Source organism: Coregonus lavaretus, assembly GCF_964263955.1.
Source record: "Coregonus lavaretus genome assembly, chromosome: 1".
Lineage (NCBI taxonomy): Eukaryota > Metazoa > Chordata > Actinopteri > Salmoniformes > Salmonidae > Coregonus > Coregonus lavaretus.
The window spans coordinates 2,656,027-2,678,134 of record NC_139988.1 but is presented as its reverse complement, the minus strand read 5'-3'; the positions used below and the strand labels follow the sequence as shown (position 1 = coordinate 2,678,134).

At 46.6% G+C, this 22,108-nt stretch overlaps 1 protein-coding gene across 1 annotated transcript in view; it reads right to left on the bottom strand.

The window, feature by feature from the left end:
* LOC311134533 (proteasome activator complex subunit 4A-like) overlaps positions 1–22,108 on the bottom strand; it is a 91,282-nt gene that overhangs the window by 54,159 nt on the left and 15,015 nt on the right. Inside the window, exons 2-12 of the mRNA XM_084168234.1 lie at positions 17,800–17,940; positions 17,296–17,412; positions 16,085–16,141; positions 11,052–11,096; positions 7,393–7,542; positions 6,679–6,742; positions 6,366–6,440; positions 4,709–4,831; positions 4,278–4,370; positions 764–1,029; positions 154–340 (exon numbers count right to left, since the gene is read on the bottom strand). Coding sequence (XP_084024360.1) covers positions 154–340; positions 764–1,029; positions 4,278–4,370; positions 4,709–4,831; positions 6,366–6,440; positions 6,679–6,742; positions 7,393–7,542; positions 11,052–11,096; positions 16,085–16,141; positions 17,296–17,412; positions 17,800–17,940 — 1,318 coding nt within the window. The remainder of the gene's footprint in view (positions 1–153; positions 341–763; positions 1,030–4,277; positions 4,371–4,708; positions 4,832–6,365; positions 6,441–6,678; positions 6,743–7,392; positions 7,543–11,051; positions 11,097–16,084; positions 16,142–17,295; positions 17,413–17,799; positions 17,941–22,108) is intronic.

Sequence of the window (22,108 nt, the reverse complement as noted above, 5' to 3'; positions counted from 1 at the left end):
TTAGACCTGCAACAAACACACACAGAGACACACACAGAGACACACACAGAGACACACACAGACAACTTCCAAATTGATGACAATCTCTGTACCCAAGCAACCCCAGTGTAGGAGGCCTATAAGAGCTTCTTTCCTCTGAACTCTATTACCCACCATGCACTTGCTGAAGTCGTTGGGGTCAACCCCGGGCAGAGCCCTCATGAGGAGGGGCAGCATGTGTGTGGGGCCCTCGGGGAAGCGCTGGCCCCCAGACACCAGGCTGCGAGCCACGCCGATCATGCAGCTCAGGGTGGCAGTCAGCTGGTGGGGCTCTGTCAGGGTCTCCATAGCAGGGTAGGTTCTACAGAGGAAGACGAGATAAATTAGTGCTGGGCCACATATCCTCTCTTAACGTATACCGGTATGGATCCACATGCCGGTATGGATCTTTACAATACAGTCAATAACGATATAATAAATGAAAAGCTCTACTAATTGGACTACTTTACTGTCAGGTTTGTCCTAGCTTGGTTGGGTAGAAAACCATCAGCATGGAGAAAGCCTGTTAAAACCACTTAGGATTCACTTGTTGCCATCCTAGGGTCATTCACTACTCATACAAATTATTTACAACTTGTATTATATATAAACATAAAATACCACCATACAGTCAAATTAGAAAAATATTGTGATATGATATTCTGGCTATATCGCCCAGCCCTTACACAACGGTAGAGGAAACACTGCCCATTCCCTTCTGACTGACAAGCTTGATTTCACTCACTTCTCCAGCACTGGTGGTATTACCAGTTCAGGCCTCATGAGGGCCAGGTTCTGCAGGGCCTGAGCAGCGTCCAGACTGCCCGTCTTACTGAACATGGCCAGCAGCACCGGCTGCATCATACTCTCCACGAACGCCGTGATGTCTGCCTCCGTCAACTTGTGGCTGTCCGGTACCGGAGTGAGCCACGTGGGCTTCCGGTAGCGCTCCCGGTGGAGCCGTCGCACCACACTAGCCGGGAGGCGCTGCAGCAGCTTCATCAACTTCATCTGGGGACAGAGAGACAGGTACCAGGACATGAAGACAGAGACAGGTACCAGGACATGAAGACAGAGAGACAGGTACCAGGACATGAAGACAGAGAGACAGGTACCAGGACATGCAGACAGAGAGACAGGTACCAGGACATGCAGACAGAGAGACAGGTACCAGGACATGAAGACAGAGAGATAGGTACCAGGACATGCAGACAGAGAGACAGGTACCAGGACATGCAGACAGAGAGACAGGTACCAGGACATGAAGACAGAGAGATAGGTACCAGGACATGAAGACAGAGAGACAGGTACCAGGACATGAAGACAGAGACAGGTACCAGGACATGAAGACAGAGAGACAGGTACCAGGACATGAAGACAGAGACAGGTACCAGGACATGAAGACAGAGAGACAGGTACCAGGACATGAAGACAGAGAGACAGGTACCAGGACATGCAGACAGAGAGACAGGTACCAGGACATGCAGACAGAGAGACAGGTACCAGGACATGAAGACAGAGAGACAGGTACCAGGACATGCAGACAGAGAGACAGGTACCAGGACATGCAGACAGAGAGACAGGTACCAGGACATGAAGACAGAGAGATAGGTACCAGGACATGAAGACAGAGAGACAGGTACCAGGACATGAAGACAGAGACAGGTACCAGGACATGAAGACAGAGAGACAGGTACCAGGACATGAAGACAGAGAGACAGGTACCAGGACATGCAGACAGAGAGACAGGTACCAGGACATGCAGACAGAGAGACAGGTACCAGGACATGAAGACAGAGAGATAGGTACCAGGACATGAAGACAGAGAGACAGGTACCAGGACATGAAGACAGAGACAGGTACCAGGACATGAAGACAGAGAGACAGGTACCAGGACATGAAGACAGAGAGACAGGTACCAGGACATGCAGACAGAGAGACAGGTACCGGGACATGAAGACAGAGAGACAGGTACCGGGACATGAATACAGAGAGACAGGTACCAGGACATGAAGACAGAGACAGGTACCAGGACATGAAGACAGAGAGACAGGTACCAAGACATGAAGACAGAGAGACAGGTACCAGGACATGAAGACAGAGACAGGTACCAGGACATGAAGACAGGTACCAGGACATGCAGACAGAGAGACAGGTACCAGGACATGAAGACAGAGAGACAGGTACCGGGACATGAGGACAGAGAGACAGGTACGAGGACATGAAGACAGAGAGACAGGTATCGGGACATGAAGACAGAGAGACAGGTGTGAGGACATGAAGACAGAGAGACAGGTGTGAGGACAGAGAGACAGGTGTGAGGACAGAGAGACGGAGACCGGGTTAGAGAGAAGCTGGCCGGGAGGCAGATATGAGGACATGAAAACAGACAGCTACGTGACACAGGGGTGTCAGACAGTGTGGTGATAGCGTGCCTTCCAGGGTTGAGGTAAACTCCATTTCATTTCAGTAAGTAATCTGAAATTGAGAACATCATGCCCTTAGAACCAATACCGTGTCAGCACATCATGGCCTTAGAACCAATAACCTGTAGGACATCATGGCCTTAGAACCAATACCCTGTCAGCACATCATGGCCTTAGAACCAATAACCTGTAGGACATCATGGCCTTAGAACCAATAACCTGTCAGGACAGCAGGACCTTAGAACCAATACCCTGTCAGGACAGCAGGACCTTAGAACCAATACCCTGTCAGGACAGCAGGACCTTAGAACCAATACCCTGTCAGGAGAGCAGGACCTTAGAACCAATACCCTGTCAGGAGAGCAGGACCTTAGAACCAATAACCTGTCAGGACAGCAGGACCTTAGAACCAATACCCTGTCAGGAGAGCAGGACCTTAGAACCAATACCCTGTCAGGACAGCAGGACCTTAGAACCAATACCCTGTCAGGACAGCAGGACCTTAGAACCAATACCCTGTCAGGACAGCAGGACCTTAGAACCAATACCCTGTCAGGACAGCAGGACCTTAGAACCAATACCCTGTCAGGAGAGCAGGACCTTAGAACCAATACCCTGTCAGGAGAGCAGGACCTTAGAACCAATAACCTGTCAGGACAGCAGGACCTTAGAACCAATACCCTGTCAGGACAGCAGGACCTTAGAACCAATACCCTGTCAGGAGAGCAGGACCTTAGAACCAATAACCTGTCAGGACAGCATGGCTTTAGAACCAATTCCCTGTCAGGACAGCAGGACCTTGTGTCCCCCTCCCCACGCCACTAAACCAACAGCTAGCTAAGGGGCATAGAGAGACTGGCTTGCACAGAAACTTTTCTAAGTATAGATTCAGGTCAATTATTGATTTTGCACAGGTTTATCTCAGGTGAGTTGAACCCACACATTCTCAATAAAGACTGAAATATCTCCATCCCAGATCCAGTTCCCTAAGTGGGTGACAGAATGACAGATGTTGGGAATGTCAGTGGCTGGCCAAAGGCATTTTATTAATCCTAAAAAAGACCTGTGTCTTTCTACGTCACTATAGTGATGATGATTACATTACAGGTACATTGCTAGCTTACTTTAGCCGACTCAGGATGCATGGTACTTTTATATTGGACACCGATCACAAGAGCGTGAGATTGTCTGTTTCCATTCACCTACACTGCAATAAGACTAACACCTGAAAACGAATCAGGAGAACATCTCACGAGTTGCTGGGGTTTACCAGAAACGGTGTCACAACTCTACCTCCAGACCTAAGTTCAAATACTTTTAGCGTTTGCTTTAGCCTGCCTGGAGTGCAGGATGAGCATGGTGTGCATTTTTGTGACTATTCTATTGGTTCCATTGCGTCAGGCAAGCTCAATGGAGCCCAGGTTAAGTATTTGTAATGGTAATTGAACCAAGGTCTGAGTCCCTCTGCCATAAATAAAGGATTGTGTATGACTGTGAAGACAGCTTGCAGCCTGAGGCTCTGGTCTGATGACGGAGGGGGAATGTTTCTAGGAAATAATGGCTGACCTTTTATAGCACTGCTGGCAGCTGCCTCTCTCTTTCGTGTCATCTGGTCATTATTTCTGCATGAACGCTATGTACACAAACCCCTGGGCTTCTGGAGCAAGGAGAAGGGGAATGTGGGGCACGTTCAGATTATTGGGGACAGACAGAGAGCTAGTCGCTTTGACTGTGGTTGAGTATGCAGGTATGACAGTGCAACCAAAGGTGTGTTAGGGGAATGGGGTGCCTGTCTGGGTAAACATTGTAGAAGTGAGAGTTGCAGTGACTCACCAGCCATCGCCCATGGTTGGATGGGTGGAAGAAAGATGTGATGCTGTTGAAAAGGCCACTGAGCTGTGCCTGGGCTTGCTTACTGGGGCCTCCCTGCAATCACAGAAACAACAGATGCTTTACAACATGAAAAACTAAACGTACTACTCCATTAACACAACTATTATTCCATCGCGAGCCAATGCTAACTAGCATTAGCCCAATGACTGGAAGTCTACCGGAACAGCAGTCTCCAACAGAACAGCACTATCCTCATTTCGGGGTTTTACTGTGTTGTGATCTAGTATTGTTGGATTATTGTATTTTTCCCTCACTAAAAATGATTTACTTCATTTCCATCAGTCAATTATACATGAAAACATTGAAATAAACTTGGATAAGAGCTATAAAAAGCATTGATTGGGCCACACTGATTGTGAACAGTGACTGACCAGTAAAGCGGAGACCCAGAGGACCACGTGTGCGACGTCGTAGGCGTTGGTCAGGTATCTGGGAACCAGCATCTGACTGGTCCCCACTGGGAGGTTCAGACTACGCAGGACTCTGGTGAAGATCTGGAATCAAAAAGGAGCAATCCATGTGAAGAAGATGAATACTTCATTGTCTAGTCATTGAATGCATTGTCCAATTACATTTTCTGATCACAGGATTTCATATTTTTGTGGGATCCATTTCATTACATCACATTTGAGATCAGGGCATGTTAGCCAATAACATATCAAAACATGCTGAAAGACATGTCGCAAGCCAGTAAGACCAACAGGGAAATGTGATACAGTAGTTAGTGCCACTAACAGGCAGAACTTTCAATGACTGTCTGGTCTAGTCTGCTATGACACGCACACCAACAACTAAGGTCACAGGTCAAATGCCGGGGGTAAGATTTCAGCATGTTGCAAAAACACTTGACACTCCCAACTGGCTCACTAGCCCTTCCCCTTGGCCCTAACCCTTCAACTGGCTCACTAGCCCTTCCCCTTGGCCCTAACCCTTCAACTGGCTCACTAGCCCTTCTCCTTGGCCCTAACCCTTCAACTGGCTCACTAGCCCTTCCCCTTGGCCCTAACCCTTCAACTGGCTCACTAGCCCTTCCCCTTGGCCCTAACCCTTCAACTGGCTCACTAGCCCTTCCCCTTGGCCCTAACCCTTCAACTGGCTCACTAGCCCTTCTCCTTGGCCCTAACCCTTCAACTGGCTCACTAGCCCTTCCCCTTGGCCCTAACCCTTCAACTGGCTCACTAGCCCTTCCCCTTGGCCCTAACCCTTCAACTGGCTCACTAGCCCTTCCCCTTGGCACTAACCCTTCAACTGGCTCACTAGCCCTTCCCCTTGGCCCTAACCCTTCAACTGGCTCACTAGCCCTTCCCCTTGGCCCTAACCCTTCAACTGGCTCACTAGCCCTTCTCCTTGGCCCTAACCCTTCAACTGGCTCACTAGCCCTTCCCCTTGGCCCTAACCCTTCAACTGGCTCACTAGCCCTTCTCCTTGGCCCTTACCCTTCAACTGGCTCACTAGCCCTTCCCCTTCAACTGGCTCACTAGCCCTTCCCCTTGGCCCTAACCCTTCAACTGGCTCACTAGCCCTTCCCCTTGGCACTAACCCTTCAACTGGCTCACTAGCCCTTCCCCTTGGCCCTAACCCTTCAACTGGCTCACTAGCCCTTCCCCTTGGCACTAACCCTTCAACTGGCTCACTAGCCCTTCCCCTTGGCACTAACCCTTCAACTGGCTCACTAGCCCTTCCCCTTGGCCCTAACCCTTCAACTGGCTCACTAGCCCTTCCCCTTGGCCCTTCCCCTTCAACTGGCTCACTAGCCCTTCCCCTTGGCCCTAACCCTTCAACTGGCTCACTAGCCCTTCCCCTTGGCCCTAACCCTTCAACTGGCTCACTAGCCCTTCCCCTTGGCCCTAACCCTTCAACTGGCCCTTCAATGTTATGGAGATCTATATTGCTTACAGATCAGTAAACATCAGTGTTAAGGCCAAGGGAATAGGGGTAGGGAGTGACCTGGGACCTGCTAGAAGAGACCCATGGGGTGGTTCTATAGGCACAGCTAGACAAATGATATTGATGGAGGAGTGTCCATACCTTGGGTATATAAGGGTCCCAGTCAATGTAGCCAATGTTGTCGTTGGCCAAGCGGGCAAACAGGTTGACAAGATGCTGGGAAAAAAAACAAATGAATAAGGAAAACTTTAATTGAAGAATATCTAGCGAAGAGTTAAAAGTTCTGTCTCTATCAATAGGAATGTTGGAAACTGTCCTACAATAGCCTGGTTCCAGATCTGTTTGTGCAGTCTTGCCAAATTGTCAAGACAGCACAAACAGATCTGGAACCAGGCTAGTACCACCACACACACACACATCAGTATGTCAATCAAGTGAATGTTGTCCAACTTACCACTTCCCAACCTGGAAGGTTCTGTACTGCCACCCACAAGCTGATGAGCTCATCAAACCACAACCTGGTGATCATAAAACAAACTGTCATACATACTGAAGCATACTGCACACACACACAATACATCTCATAACTGAAGCATACTGCACACACACACAATACATCTCATAACTGAAGCATACTGCACACACACACACACACAATACATCTCATAACTGAAGCATACTGCACACACACACACACAATACATCTCATAACTGAAGCATACTGCATACACAATACATCTCATAACTGAAGCATACTGCACACACACAATACATCTCATAACTGAAGCATACTTCACACACACACACAACACATCTCATAACTGAAGCATACTGCACACACACACAATACATCTCATAACTGAAGCATACTGCATACACAATACATCTCATAACTGAAGGCATTTACACTGTGGCATTTACACAGTGTTCATATTTGGCCTTTTATTAGAGAATAACATTTTGTGCTGGGGTAACATTGAAATGGTCATTTAAATCCAAGTTTTGGGATGTCGTAAGGTTTAAATATTCTGAAAACGTTCCTGTAATCAGAAGGGAATAAGTTGGGAGGGAATCCTCCGACTGGGATTTCTGAAAAACCTGTGTATTTTGGGAGAGTTTCTGTAATTATGCAACCCTATGATGAGATGGCAGAGGTGTGTGTTCTCACTTGAAGCCCTTGTGGTGCAGCTCTGGGGGAAGGGTGGTGGGGAGGAAGAGCTCAAAGTATCCTATAGCTCTCTGCATGGTCACATCAAATGGACAGAGCAGTGGACGCCACTCCTCCAACATCTCCTGGGTGGCCGACTCCGGGAAATACCTAAAGAATAAAATTAAATATCTTAATATGCATTTATAGTGCCATCATAAAGGCCTGTATTTATAGTTCCATCATAAAGGCCTGTGTTTATAGTGCCATCACAAAGGCCTGTATTTATAGTGCCATCATAAAGGCCTGTATTTATAGTGCCATCATAAAGGCCTGTATTTATAGTTCCATCATAAAGGCCTGTGTTTATAGTGCCATCACAAAGGCCTGTATTTATAGTGCCATCATAAAGGCCTGTATTTATAGTGCCATCATAAAGGCCTGTATTTATAGTGCCATAATAAAGGCCTGTATTTATAGTGCCATCATAAAGGCCTGTATTTATAGTGCCATCACAAAGGCCTGTATTTATAGTGCCATCATAAAGGCCTGTATTTATAGTGCCATCATAAAGGCCTGTATTTATAGTGCCATCATAAAGGCCTGTATTTATTTCTATTCTTGCTGATATGGCAATGGCATCAAATAAAATGTGTATATGAAACAATGGCAGTTAAGTTGGAGTTTCCTGATATAAAACAGCATCAGTTTAGCTAATGTAATCAGATAATGAGCAGTTGTGTGAACACATAACAGCAACAGCACTTTGAACGCAGAAGAGCAGTTTTGCAGGGCTTAAAACGAGCTATAGGCCAACAACTCCAGTTCTTTCTACCTACACATTCCAATTCAATTGAATGGCCGGAATACCCCAAATAATAACATGTACTACTATCCCATTCCCTTCTCATGTCCTTCCCATAGCTTTACAGTTGCAATTGATTTTCATTAAACTTCTTAACAGGCCGCTCTGCTGCTGAGTACTCCTGGCCCCAAAGCGCTCTCTCTCTCTCTCTCTCTCTCCTCTACCTCGGTCCCTACATCTCTGCTGCTGAGTACTCCTTGCCCCAAAGCGCTCTATCTCTCTCTCCTCTACCTCGGTCCCTACATCTCTGTTGCTGAGTACTCCTTGCCCCAAAGCGCTCTCTCTCTCTCTCCTCTACCTCGGTCCCTACATCTCTGCTGCTGAGTACTCCTGGCCCCAAAGCGCTCTCTCTCTCTCTGTCCCTACTTCTCTGCTGCTGAGTACTCCTGGCCCCAAAGCGCTCTCTCTCTCTCTGTCCCTACTTCTCTGCTGCTGAGTACTACTGGCCCCAAAGCGCTCTCTCTCTCTCGGTCCCTACTTCTCTGCTGCTGAGTACTCCTGGCCCCAAAGCGCTCTCTCTCTCTCTGTCCCTACTTCTCTGCTGCTGAGTACTACTGGCCCCAAAGCGCTCTCTCTCTCTCGGTCCCTACTTCTCTGCTGCTGAGTACTCCTTGCCCCAAAGCGCTCTCTCTCTCTCTCCTCTACCTCGGTCCCTACATCTCTGCTGCTGAGTACTCCTGGCCCCAAAGCGCTCTCTCTCTCTCTCCCTCTCCCTCTCCTCCACCTCTCCCTCGGTCCCTACTTCTCTGCTGCTGAGTACTCCTGGCCCCAAAGCGCTCTCTCTCTCTCTCCCTCTCCCTCTCCTCCACCTCTCCCTCGGTCCCTACTTCTCTGCTGCTGAGTACTCCTGGCCCCAAAGCGCTCTCTCTCTCTCTGTCCCTACTTCTCTGCTGCTGAGTACTCCTGGCCCCAAAGCGCTCTCTCTCTCTCGGTCCCTACTTCTCTGCTGCTGAGTACTCCTTGCCCCAAAGCGCTCTCTCTCTCTCTCCTCTACCTCGGTCCCTACATCTCTGCTGCTGAGTACTCCTGGCCCCAAAGCGCTCTCTCTCTCTCTCCCTCTCCCTCTCCTCCACCTCTCCCTCGGTCCCTACTTCTCTGCTGCTGAGTACTCCTGGCCCCAAAGCGCTCTCTCTCTCTCTGTCCCTACTTCTCTGCTGCTGAGTACTCCTGGCCCCAAAGCGCTCTCTCTCTCTCGGTCCCTACTTCTCTGCTGCTGAGTACTCCTTGCCCCAAAGCGCTCTCTCTCTATCTCCTCTACCTCGGTCCCTACATCTCTGCTGCAGAGTACTCCTGGCCCCAAAGGGCTCCCTCTGTCCTCCACCTCTCTTTCTGTCCCTACTTCTGCTCACAGTAACAGGAAACTCTACCAGGCCAGAATTAGATTGGCTAATACGATTAAGTCTCAGTTGCTACAGTAGCAAGCAACTCAGGGACTCAACTGAGTGAATAAGCTTATTGACATGTGCACACACACAAAACTCTGCCACCCAGCCTGTTAGCGGTTACAATGCCCTGCTAATGAGTGATGTGCTAGTTTTGCTGTGGTGTGAAAGGAGTGTGTGATGGAGTCTGGAACCATGTCGTCCAAAAAGTTATACTTTTGAATCATCTGTCCATAGAACGTTCTTCCAAGAGTCTTGATGATCATCCAGGTGCTTTTTGGCAAACTTGAGTCAACCTTTTGGACGAGGTGGGTCCCATTATGCCTGGCGAAAACCAAACACTGCATTCCACAGTAAGAACATCATACCAAAGGTCAAGCATGGTGGTGGTGGTGTGATGGTTTGGGGATGCTTTGCTGCCTCAGGACCTGGACGACTTGCCTTAATAGAAGGAACAATGAATTCTGCTCTGTATCAGAGAATTCTACAGGAGAATGTCAGACCATCCGTCTGTGAGCTGAAGCTGAAGCGCAGCTGGGTCATGCAGCAAGACAATGATCCAAAACACACAATCAAGTCTACATGAAAATTGCTAAAAAGCAACAAATTGGAAGTTTTGGAATGGCCTAGTCAAAGTCCAGACCTAATCCCAATTGAGATGTTGTGGCAGGACTTGAAACGAGCAGTTCATGCTTGAAAACCCACACGTCACTGAGTTAAAGCAGTTCTGCATGGAAGAGTGGGCCAAAATTCCTCCACAGCGACGTGAGACTGATCAACAACTACAGGAAGCATTTGGTTGGAGTCATTACAGCTAAAGGTGGAACAACCAGTTATTGAGAGTAAGGGGGCAATTACTTTTTCACACAGGGGAATTGGGTGTTGCATAACTTTATGAAATAAATATGTAATTGTTGTGTTATTTGTTCACTTATATTCCCTTTATCTAATGTTAGGTTTTGGTTGAAGATCTGATAACATTCAGTATCACAAATATGCAAAAGTAGGGAAAATTAGAAAGGGGGCAAATACTTTTTCATAGCACTGTATATCAGAATATATTCTTGCCTAGCATCCAGGGATGGAACTAGCTAGCATCATTTTGACAAATTGTCAGTCAGTAGGCCTAGGCTAAGTTTCTTCCTGACAGTTCAGTTTCACAGAATGTCCCTTATTGAATTCAGAGCCTTGGTTTGCATCTCTACTCCAGGTCTATCATTCAATGGCAGGAGTGCTGAAGTAAGAATAAATGGATAACAGGTCATGTTGTAAGCAACCTCTTACAATGATACAATAACTCTTCAGATGACTGTCCTGTGTTAGTGTTTACCACAAGTGTCTGAAGAGTAAATGCAACCATGAGCTCAGCAACAGAATTCATTAAAAAACACATACAGTATATCTCATATAGGGGTTTAAAAATATATACTTACGGTCTGCAGCTTTTCACAAGTGTCTTCAGAACGTTTTCTACCGAGCTGGGGGGGGGGGGGGGGGAAGAGAGAGAGAGAGAGAGAGAGATGTTGAGACATCAGAACAGACAGAGGTGGCTAAGGTGGCTGTTATTGAAAGAATGAGCACACTGAACACCCCAATGCAATTAGGATGTGACTGACTGACTGCATGCAGGTACAGCCAAATCACTCTCATTGAAATTCCACGTATAGTACATGCTCATCAAAAGCGGTGCCTGAAATGTAATGACAAAGGTGCTGGCTTGGTTACTCACTTCAGGTGTGGTGCTCATTTTAAGTTTACAGCAGTGTTCATATTTTAGAGCAAGTATTTTGAACGAGGTGTCTGTAATCAAGCAGTAGAAAGACAAGTGTCTGTACCGGCTCAACTCAAGCACTGATCAAAAGTAAGGGATGTGAGGACCAGGTGTGTATATAGAAACAGCAAGGAAATCAGGGACACACAAACTGGCATAGCATGACAACAGGACTACAGAAACATACAGAAGTCATCGACTGTTCAACCTGGCGCCGACGAAGATGGCGGCCTCGCGACTAGCTCTTAGGAAACTTTGCAGTATTTTGTTTTTTTATGTATTATTTTTTACATTATTCGCTCAGAAAGTGTTTTGTATCATTACATACAGCAGGGGAAAACTATTGGATATCAGAGCGGCGGTAACTCACCAGCATTACAACAAGGAATACGACTTTCCCGAAGCAGATCCTTTGTTTGCTCTCCCCAGGGCAACTGAACTGATTCCAGCGGCTGACCCAAAACATCGCCGGCGGAGAAGAGGGACTCGGAGTGGCCTGCTGGTTCGACTTAGATGGCGCGCACACAACCCACCGCTCCCAAGTATACTACTCGCTAATGTTCAGTCTTTGGTGAACAAGATCGACGAACTCCGGGCAAGGATTTCTTTCCAGAGAGACATCAAGGCCTGTAACATACTTTGTTTCACGGAAACATGGCTCTCTTGGGATATTCTGTCGAAATCGGTCCAGCAAGAGGGGTTCTCAGTTCATCGCGCAGACAGGAATAAATCTCTCTCCGGGAAGCAGAAGGGCGGAGGTGTGTGTTTCATGATTACCGACTCATGGTGTAATTGTAGTAACATACAGGAACTCGAGTCCTTTTGTTCACCCGACCTAGAATTTCTCACAATCAAATGCCGACCGTATTCTCCCAAGAGAATTTTCCTCGGTTATAGTCACGGCCGTGTATATCCCCCCTCAAGCCGATACCAAGACGGCCCTCAAAGAACTTCACTGGACTTTATGCAAACTGGAAACCACATATCCTGAGACTGCATTTATTGTAGCCGGGGATTTTAACAAAGCAAATTTGAGGACTAGGCTGCCGAAGTTCTATCAACATATTGACTGTTGTACTTGCGCTGCCAAAATCCTCGACCATTGCTATTCGAACTTCCGGGATGGTTATAAGGCCCTCTCCCGCCCTCCTTTCGGCAAATCTGACCACGATTCCATTTTGCTCCTCCCTTCCTATAGGCAGAAACTCAAACAAGAAATACCCGTGCTAAGGACTATTCAACGCTGGTCTGACCAATCGGAATCCACGCTTCTAGATTGTTTTAATCACGCGGACTGGGATATGTTCCGGGTAGCTTCCGAAAATAATTTAGACGAATACACTGAAACGGTGACTGAGTTTACCAGGAAGTGTATAGGTGATGTTGTGCCCACTGTGACTATTAAAACCTAGCCTAACCAGAAACCGTGGATAGATGGCAGCATTCGTGCCAATCTGAAAGCGCGAACCACCGCATGCAACCATGGCAAGGTGACTGGGAATATGGCAGAATACAAACAGTGTAGCTACTCACTCCGCAAGGCAATTCAACTGGCAAAGCATCAGTATAGACAAAGTGGAGTCGCAATTCAACGGCTCAGACACGAGACGTATGTGGCAGGGTCTACAGACAATCACGGACTACAAAAGGAAAACCAGCCACGTCGCCGACACCGACGTCTCGCTTCCAGACAAGCTAAACACCTTCTTCGCCTGCTTTGAGGATAACACAGTGCCACTGACGAGGCCCACTACCAAGGACTGTGGCCTCTCCTTCTCAGTGGCCGACGTGATTAAGACATTTAAGCATGTTAACCCCCGCAAGGCTGCCGGCCCAGACGGCATCCCTAGCCGCGTCCTCAGAGCATGTGCAGACCAGCTGGCTGGTGTGTTTATGGACATATTCAATCTCTCCCTTTCCCAGTCTGCTGTTCCCACATGCTTCAAGATGGCCACCATTGTTCCTGGACCCAAGAAAGCAAAGGTAACTGAACTAAATGACTATCGCCCTGTAGCACTCACCTCTGTCATCATAAAGTGCTTTGAGAGACTAGTCAAGGATCATATCACCTCTACCTTACCTGTCACCCTAGACCCACTTCAATTTGCTTACCGCCCCAATAGATCCACAGACGATGCAATCACCATCACACTGCACAATCTAATCTGGACAAGAGGAATACCTATGTAAGAATGCTGTTTGTTGACTATAGCTCAGCATTCAACACCATAGTACCCTCCAAGCTCATCATCAAGCTCGAGGCCCTGGGTCTGAACCCCGCCCTGTGCAACTGGGTCCTGGACTTCCTGATGGGCCGCCCCCAGGTGGTGAAGGTAGGAAACAACATCTCCACTTCGCTGATCCTCAACACTGGGGCCCCACAAGGGTGCATGCTCAGCCCCCTCCTGTACTCCCTGTTCACCCATGACTGCGTGGCCAAGCACGCCTCCAACTCAATCATCAAGTTTGCAGACGACACAACAATAGTAGGCTTGATTACCAACAATGACGAGACCGCCTACAGGGAGGAGGTGAGGGCTCTGGGAGTGTGGTGCCAGGAAAATAACCTCTCACTCAACATCAACAAAACAGATGATCATGGACTTCAGGAAACAGCAGAGGGTGCACCCCCCTATCCACATCGACGGGACCGCAGTGGAGAAGGTGGAAAGCTTCAAGATCCTTGGCGTACACATCACCGACAAACTGAAATGGTCCACCCATTCAACAGAGCCTCTTCAACCTCAGGAGGCTGAAGAAATTTGGCTTGGCACCTAAAACCCTCACAAACTTTTACAGATGCACAATTGAGAGCATCCTGTCGGGCTGTATCACCACCTGGTACAGCAACTGCACCGCCCGCAACCGCAGGGCTCTCCAGAGGGTGGTGCGGTCTGCCGAACGCATTATCGGGGGCAAACTACCCGCCCTCCAAGACACATACAGCACCCGATGTCACAGGAAGGCCAAAAAGATCATCAAGGACATCAACCACCCGAGCCACTGCCTGTTCACCCCGCTATCATCCAGAAGGCGAGGTCAGTACAGGTGCATCAAAGCTGGGACCGAGAGAATGAAAAACAGCTTCTATCTCAAGGTCATCAGACTGTTAAATAGCCATCACAAGCACATTACATTTTAGTCATTTAGCAGACGCTCTTATCCAGAGCGACTTACAGTTAAGTGAGTGCATTCTTTATTATTATTAACTTTTTCATACTAGCCCCCGTGGGAATCGAACCCACAACCCTGGTGTTATAAGCGCCATGCTACACGGGAATTGTCTTGGAGGCTTTATGTAAGGGCTAGCCGTTAATACTTGTAATGAACGCTGACCTTGACAGTGGAGAGAGTTGGCCGAGGGTGCCTATTGTTTGAGCCGTTTTATCACCTAGCCTGACTACACAGTAAACATATCTTGGTTGTACTCATTAGGGCACATAAAGAAAAAACGGAAATTAGTGTTTCTTATTGGACAACTTCAAGTAGTCCCTCCCATATGAGCGTTTCTTATTGGACAACTTCAAGTAGTCCCTCCCATTCAGTCCATTTTCTTCCGTTTGATGCCTAAATAATACAACCAATACCAGGCTACATTGTAGTATTGCTGACTGCTGTTACAGGCTTTGGTTTGATTACGGTTGGGCCTATTTCTGAACGTTACCATCATTATGAACAGCTTGAAAAGGTTAGTCACTCAACTCAGTGTCACATAACAATGTCAAAAGATTTAACTGAGACCAATATAACCCCAGCCGTTGAGCTCAAACACCCTCAATGCCCCTACCTTCCTTCCCCTCACACAACCTGAGCTCAAACACCCTCAATGCCCCTACCTTCCTTCCCCTCACACACCCTGAGCTCAAACAACCTCAATGCCCCTGCATTCCTTCCCCTCACACACCCTGAGCTCAAACACCCTCAATGCCCCTACCTTCCAGCCACTCACACACCCTGAGCAAATCCAAAGCAGCATGACCAGAACACCTGAACAGATTACCAACGTCCCCAACACTCAACCCTGGGGAACCCCAAACCCAATGACCTTTAGAATACTGGGGTGAAACATCATGTGTTAATCACCCCCAAGTCATACCAGTACACCAGGGGTGAACATGATACAAGAGCTTCTCACTACTCTTAGCATGACTCTCACAGATATGGGACAACATTTGTGGCACAAAAAGAGCACAGATCAGTGCATAGAAACACAGTCAACGTCACTATTATCTGGTAGCGTGATTTAGGCCAAATTTGAAACTTTTCTTCAACAATGTGCATTATAAGGATACTTTTTTTTTGTTGCACAAATCTACGCTCTTTTGCACCACGAAAATGTTATCCATTATGGCCGTTTAAAAACAGAATGTGCTAGGCTACTCTAGTGGGTACTGCTGCAAAACCTTCAGTGGGTCAATCCACCAAATCATATGGGACTTGACAAAGAAAGGGTAGGGGGATAGAGTCCAGTTAGACGCAGTGCGACAGTCTCCAATATGAGTGAAATGTTAACATTGCTTATTGGTTTTAGGTTGATTTGTAGTTGATTTTATGTCAAACAAGCTGCATGGGGGTGTCCAGTGTGCTTTTTGGTTTTAAACATGCAACATATACAAATAAAAACCAAAGAGTGCCTGAATAAAAGGATGATATAAAAAATAAATAAAAAAATCACAAGAGAAGTGTTGTCCTTACCACCTCTGAAACAATTTTATGATTACGTGTTTAGAGGAAGCACGAGGCCGTAGAGAACTGAATGTGAGAGGAGACAAAGGCATTAAAACACATTCAGATTCACATGAAAAGCCAAGCCACTATCAAACTCTAACACTTTGTTTTGTACCGCAGCATCATCGCACATTTTCTGATTTGTTTTTTTTCACTGCTCATTTTCTTGAAAAACAAACGAGAGCAAGCATCAATAAACCTGCTTCCCTTTGTGACAAAGCCCATTGTTATGTGCTAGCAAGGCTTTGTTGTAACACAATGTTCCCATAGCACTATACAAGAGCACCTCGCACTGCTTGCTGGGAGAAAAGGGGTGGGAGGGGAGGGGGGTCTACGGCTATATGCAACCTGGGGGTGTGTTGGTACAGATTTTACAACTTTCAGAAATTAGCCTAGGCCACAAAAGAAGGCAGGGATAACAGAGAATCTTTGCATGTAAAGGCATCCGCATGCTTCCCAGCCGAAAGAGTCTGGAAGAGTTTGTGCATATATTATGATAACATTGTGACGTTTTTGTTCGTTTCGGACTTCCGTAAGATTTTTTTGGTTGTTCGGGCACAATTTATTTTTCCCTGAGGCAAGCCAAAGCTGTTTTTTCACGCTAATGTCTTAAGGGAGTCTGCGAGCACACTCGTTTGGGTCGCCTAGCCAACTTCGGCTAGCCGCCAGCCGAACTGAAGCATGCTGACGCCTTATGAAAGGATGCAACAAGGAGGAGGGCAAAGGGAAACTGAATGAACTGTGTGTTGAACTGTATTAGGCAGTACCATGGCAGTAGGCGGTACCATGGCAGTAGGCAGCACCAACAAATCTCCAACAGAATAACTGACACAAAGCCAGCTAAATTTCACAATAAATCAATTTATACCACCACTAGAGATTCAGAAGTGAGCTCCATAACAAACACATTAAGGTAGACTCAGCGAAATTACATCATAGTGTGAAGCGGGGCACCGCCACCTTCCTGCTTATAGAGGGCTCAAAATGGGAAGAACCAATAGTGGCAGTCGTGGACAATTTTTTATGTTGTTGTGTTAATGACTGTAAGCAGGAAGTCACCCTGTAGTGTATGATGATGTCATAACAGACTTCACACAAACTTTACCTAACTGAGTGGGCTGGTTTCAATGTGTCAATATGTGGAGTTCTTTATGTGGTAAAATAGAAGAAGGGCATACTTGGGGAACCAGTTGAGGCCCAGGTGTTCGGTCTTTGAGTAGAGGATCCTGTCTTGCAGCTCGTACAGTGGTCTCCAAGGCAACTCCAGGTCCTCACGCGACAGCAACTCTGTTTTCCTGTTAGAAATAGAGTAGGTGGGGTTAAAATATGTAAAACACTTCATTTAAACTATCATGTCACCCTTGCCTCAAAGAGCTTCTCACACAATTAGGTGGTCGGAGGGTTCAATTTATGGAGAGTATTTCAACTCTGAAACATGAGATACACTCAAGCTTCTCACACTATTTGGAGGAAAACAATAGACCCGCAAGAAGTACATGATCAAAGGCTGATTAGAGTGACATTATGTGACATTGACTGATGAGGTGGGCGAGGCATTGCATCATACTGGTCTTATTGATGGGTGTGTGTGTGTGTGTGTTTGTTGCTTCCATTAGGAGGATGATGAGCAGGCGGGCCAGTTCTCATGCTGATCTCCATGTGTGTGTAGGCCATGGTCTTACTTGAGGAGGTTGATGAGTAGCCGGGCGAGGCCTTGCATCATGCTGATCTCCAGCTTGTCCATGGTGATCAGCTCGTACAGCAGCTTGATGAACAGCACATGGTCCTCCTTGCTGAACTTCCTGCCGTACAGCCGTATGTACCTACAAGAAAATAACCTTTAGGGTACAGCCACAGAGACATATGAACGCAAATCATATACAGGCCTCGACATTAACGCTTGTCCTCTTAGAAAAGTTAAAAAAAAAAAATTTCACAAGAAGAATATAGAGTTAAGTTGTCCGAACTGACATGTAAAAAAATATCTGAAATAAAGTTTTTTATTTATATATATATATATATATATATATATATATATATATATATATATATATATATATATATATATATATATATATATATATATATATATATATATATATATATATATATACATATATATATATATACATACACACATACACATACATACATACATACATACACACACACACCACAAAAAAACACAATATCAAACAATTTCTCAGATCAGAATTGGATCAGAGGCCAACATGATCACGCAGACTGGGACATGTTCCGGGCTGCCTCTGAGAATAACATTGACGTATACACTGACACAGTGACGGAGTTCATCAGGAAGAGGATATGGGATGATGTTCCCACTGTGACGATTAAAACATATCCAAACCAAAAACCGTGGACAGATGGATTTAACCACGGCAAAGAGACTGGGAATATGATCGAATACAATCAGTCCAGTTATGCCCTCCGGAAGGCAATCAAACAGGTAAAACGTCAGTACAGGGACAAAATGGAGCGGCTCAGACACGAGACGTACAGTGCATTCGGAAAGTATTCAGACCCCTTGAATTTTTCCACATTTTGTTATGTTACAGCCTTATTCTAAAATGGATTAAATAATTCCCCCCCCCTCATCAATCTACACACAATACCCCATTATGACAAAGCAAAAACAAGATGTTATACATTTTTGCACATTTATTTAAAAAAAACCAAAAAACAGAAATACCTTATTTACATATATATTCAGACCCTTTGCTAGGAGACTCGAAATTGAGCTCAGGTGCATCCTGTTTCGATTTATCATCCTTGAGATGTTTGTAGAACTTCACTGGCGTCCACCTGTGGTAAAATCAATTGATTGGACATGATTTGGAAAGGCACACACCTATCTATATAAGGTCCCACAGTTGACAGTGCATGTCAGAGTAAAAACCAAGCCATGAGGTCAAAGGAGTTGTCCGTAGAGCTCCAAGACAGGATTGTGTTGAGGCACAGATCTGGGGAAGGGTACCAAAACATTTCAGCAGCATTGAAGGTCCCCAAGAACACAGTGGCCTCCATCATTCTTAAATGGAAGAAATTTGGAACCACCAAGACTCTTCCTACAGCTGGCAGCCCGGTCAAACGGAGCAATCGGGGGAGAAGGGCCTTGGTCAGGGAGGTGACCAAGAACCCGATGGTCACTCTCACAGAGCTCCTCTGTGGAGATGGGAGAACCTTCCCGAAGGACAACCATCTCTGCATTACGCCACCAATCAGGCCTTTATGGTAGAGTGGCCAGAAAGAAGCCACTCATCAGTGAAAGGCACATGACAGCCCGCTTGGAGTTTGCCAAAAGACACCTAAAGGACTCTCAAACCATGAGAAACAAGATTCTGTGGTCTGATGAAACCAAGATTGAACTCTTTGGCCTGAATGCCAAGCGTCATGTCTGGAGGAAACCTGGCACCATCCCTACGGTGAAGCATGGTGGTGACAGCATCATCATGCTGTAGGGATGTTTTTCAGCGGCAGGGACTGGGAGACTAGTCAGGATCGAGGGAAAGATGAACGGAGCAAAGTACAGAGAGATCCTTGATGAAAACCTGCTCCAGAGCAGGACCTCAGACTGGGGCAAAGGTTCAGCTTCCAACAGGACAACGTCCCTAAGCACACAGCCAAGACAACACAGGAGTGGCTTTGGGAAAAGTCTTTGAATGTCCTTGAGTGGCCCAGCCAGAGCCTGGACTTCAACCCGATCGGACATCTCTGGAGAGACCTGAAAATAGCTGTGCAGCGACACTCCTCATCCAACCTGACAGAGCTTGAGAGGATTTGCAGAGAAGAATGGGAGAAAGTCCCCAAATACAAGTGTGCCAAGCTTGTAGCGTCATACCCAAGAAGACTCAATGCTGTAATCACTGCCAAAGGTGCATCAACAAAGTACTGAGTAAAGGATCTGAATACTTATGTAAATGTAATTTCATGCTAAACACCTTCTTCGGCCGCTTTGAGGATAACACAGTGACGCCGACACAGGCCGCTCCCGAGGACTGTGAGCTCTCGTTCTCCGTGGCCGACGTGAGTAAGACATTTAAGCACAGACGGCATCCCTAGCCGCGTCCTCAGAGCATGTGCAGACCAGCTGGCTGGACTGTTTATGGACATATTCAATCTCTCCCTATCCCAGTCTGCTGTCCCCACTTGCTTCAAGATGTCCACCATTGTCTTTGTACCCAAGAAAGCGAAGGTAACTGAACTAAATGACTATCGCCCTGTAGCACTCCTGTCATCATGAAGTGCTTTGTGAGGTTAGTTAAGGATCATATCACCTCCACATTTACCCGACTCCCTAGACCCACTGCAATTCGCATACCGCCCCTAATAGATCTACGGATGATGCAATCGCCATCGCACTGCCCTATCCCATCTGGACAAGAGGAATACCTATGTAAGAATTCTGGTCATTGACTACAGCTCAGCCTTCAACACCATAGTACCCTCCAAGCTCATCATTAAGCTCAGGGCCCTGGGTCTGAACCCCACCCTGTGCAACTGGTTCCAGGACTTCCTGACGGGCCGCCCCCAGGTGGTGAAGGTAGGCAACAACACCTCCACTACACTGTTCCTCAACACCGGGGTCCCACAAGGGTGCATGCTCAGACCCCTCCTGTACTCCCTGTTCACCAATGACTGCGTGGCCACGCACGCCTCCAACTCAATCATCAAGTTTGCAAACCTTTCCCTCAACGTCAACAAAACGAAGGAGCTGATCGTGGACTTCAGGAGACAGAGAGAGCACGCCCCCATCTACATCGATGGGGCCGCAGTGGAGAAGGTCAAAAGCGTCAAGTTCCTCGATGTACACATCACTGACAATCTGAAATGGTCCACCCCCACGGACAGTGCAGTGAAGAAGGCCCAACAGCGCCTCTTCAACCTCAGGAGGCTGAAGAAATTTGGCTTGGCACCTAAAACCCTCAAACTTTTACAGATGCACCATTGAGAGCATCCTGTCGGGCTGTATCACTGCAACCGCAGGGCTCTCCAGAGAGTGGTGCAGTCAGCCCAACGCATCACCGGGAGTGGGAGACATTTACAGCATCCGGTGTCACAGGAAGGCCAAGAAGATCATCAAGGACCTCATCCACCCGAGCCACGGCCTGTTAAACCCGCTATCATCCAAAAGGCGAGATGGTAGATGGGTAAAAATACACATAAAAAGCAGACATTGAATAGATCTTTGAGCATGGTGAAGTTGTTAATTACACTTGAGGGTGCATCAATAGACCCAGTCAATACATAGATACAGGCGTCAATCCTAACTCAGTTACCGGAGAGGAAAGAAACCGCTCAGTGATTTCACCATGAGGCCAATGGTGACTTTAAAACAGTTATAGAGTTTAATGGCTGTGATAGGAGAAAACTGAGGATAGATCAACATTGTAGTTACTCCACAATACTAACCTAATGGACGAAGTGACAAGAAGGAAGTCTGTACAAAATAAAAAATATTTCAAAACATGCATTCTGTTTGTCACAAGGCACTAAAGTAATATTGCAAAAAATGTGGAAAAGCAATATACTTTTAATCCTGAATACAAAGTGTTATTGATAGATTAATTTGTATTTTAAGAATAATGACTAAAGGATTTCACCCCAAATACAGTATAAATGTGTGAACGATGTTAGAGTTATAATGTAGTGTCAACCCACTAACAGAGGGGGGAAGTTAGAAACTGTTGAGAAGGCATTCCAGGGTGAAGGGGACTAAGAAACGGTTTAAAGGTGGGCGGAGCAAAGTGCCTGTGTGTGTCAAGGGATATAAAAGCTGTATGTATGTTTTTTGGCGCCAGAGCTCTCCATGATTAAAAATACAGATCATTCTTGCTGGTTGCGGACCTTTGTTTAATTCATGATTAAACCAGAGAATTTACACCGTCTGGGAATTATTCAGAGCATTAAGTTTGATTAATTAGAGATAGAAATTCTCGTGACAAATGGTCCTTAGAGCGGAGCTCAAAATAC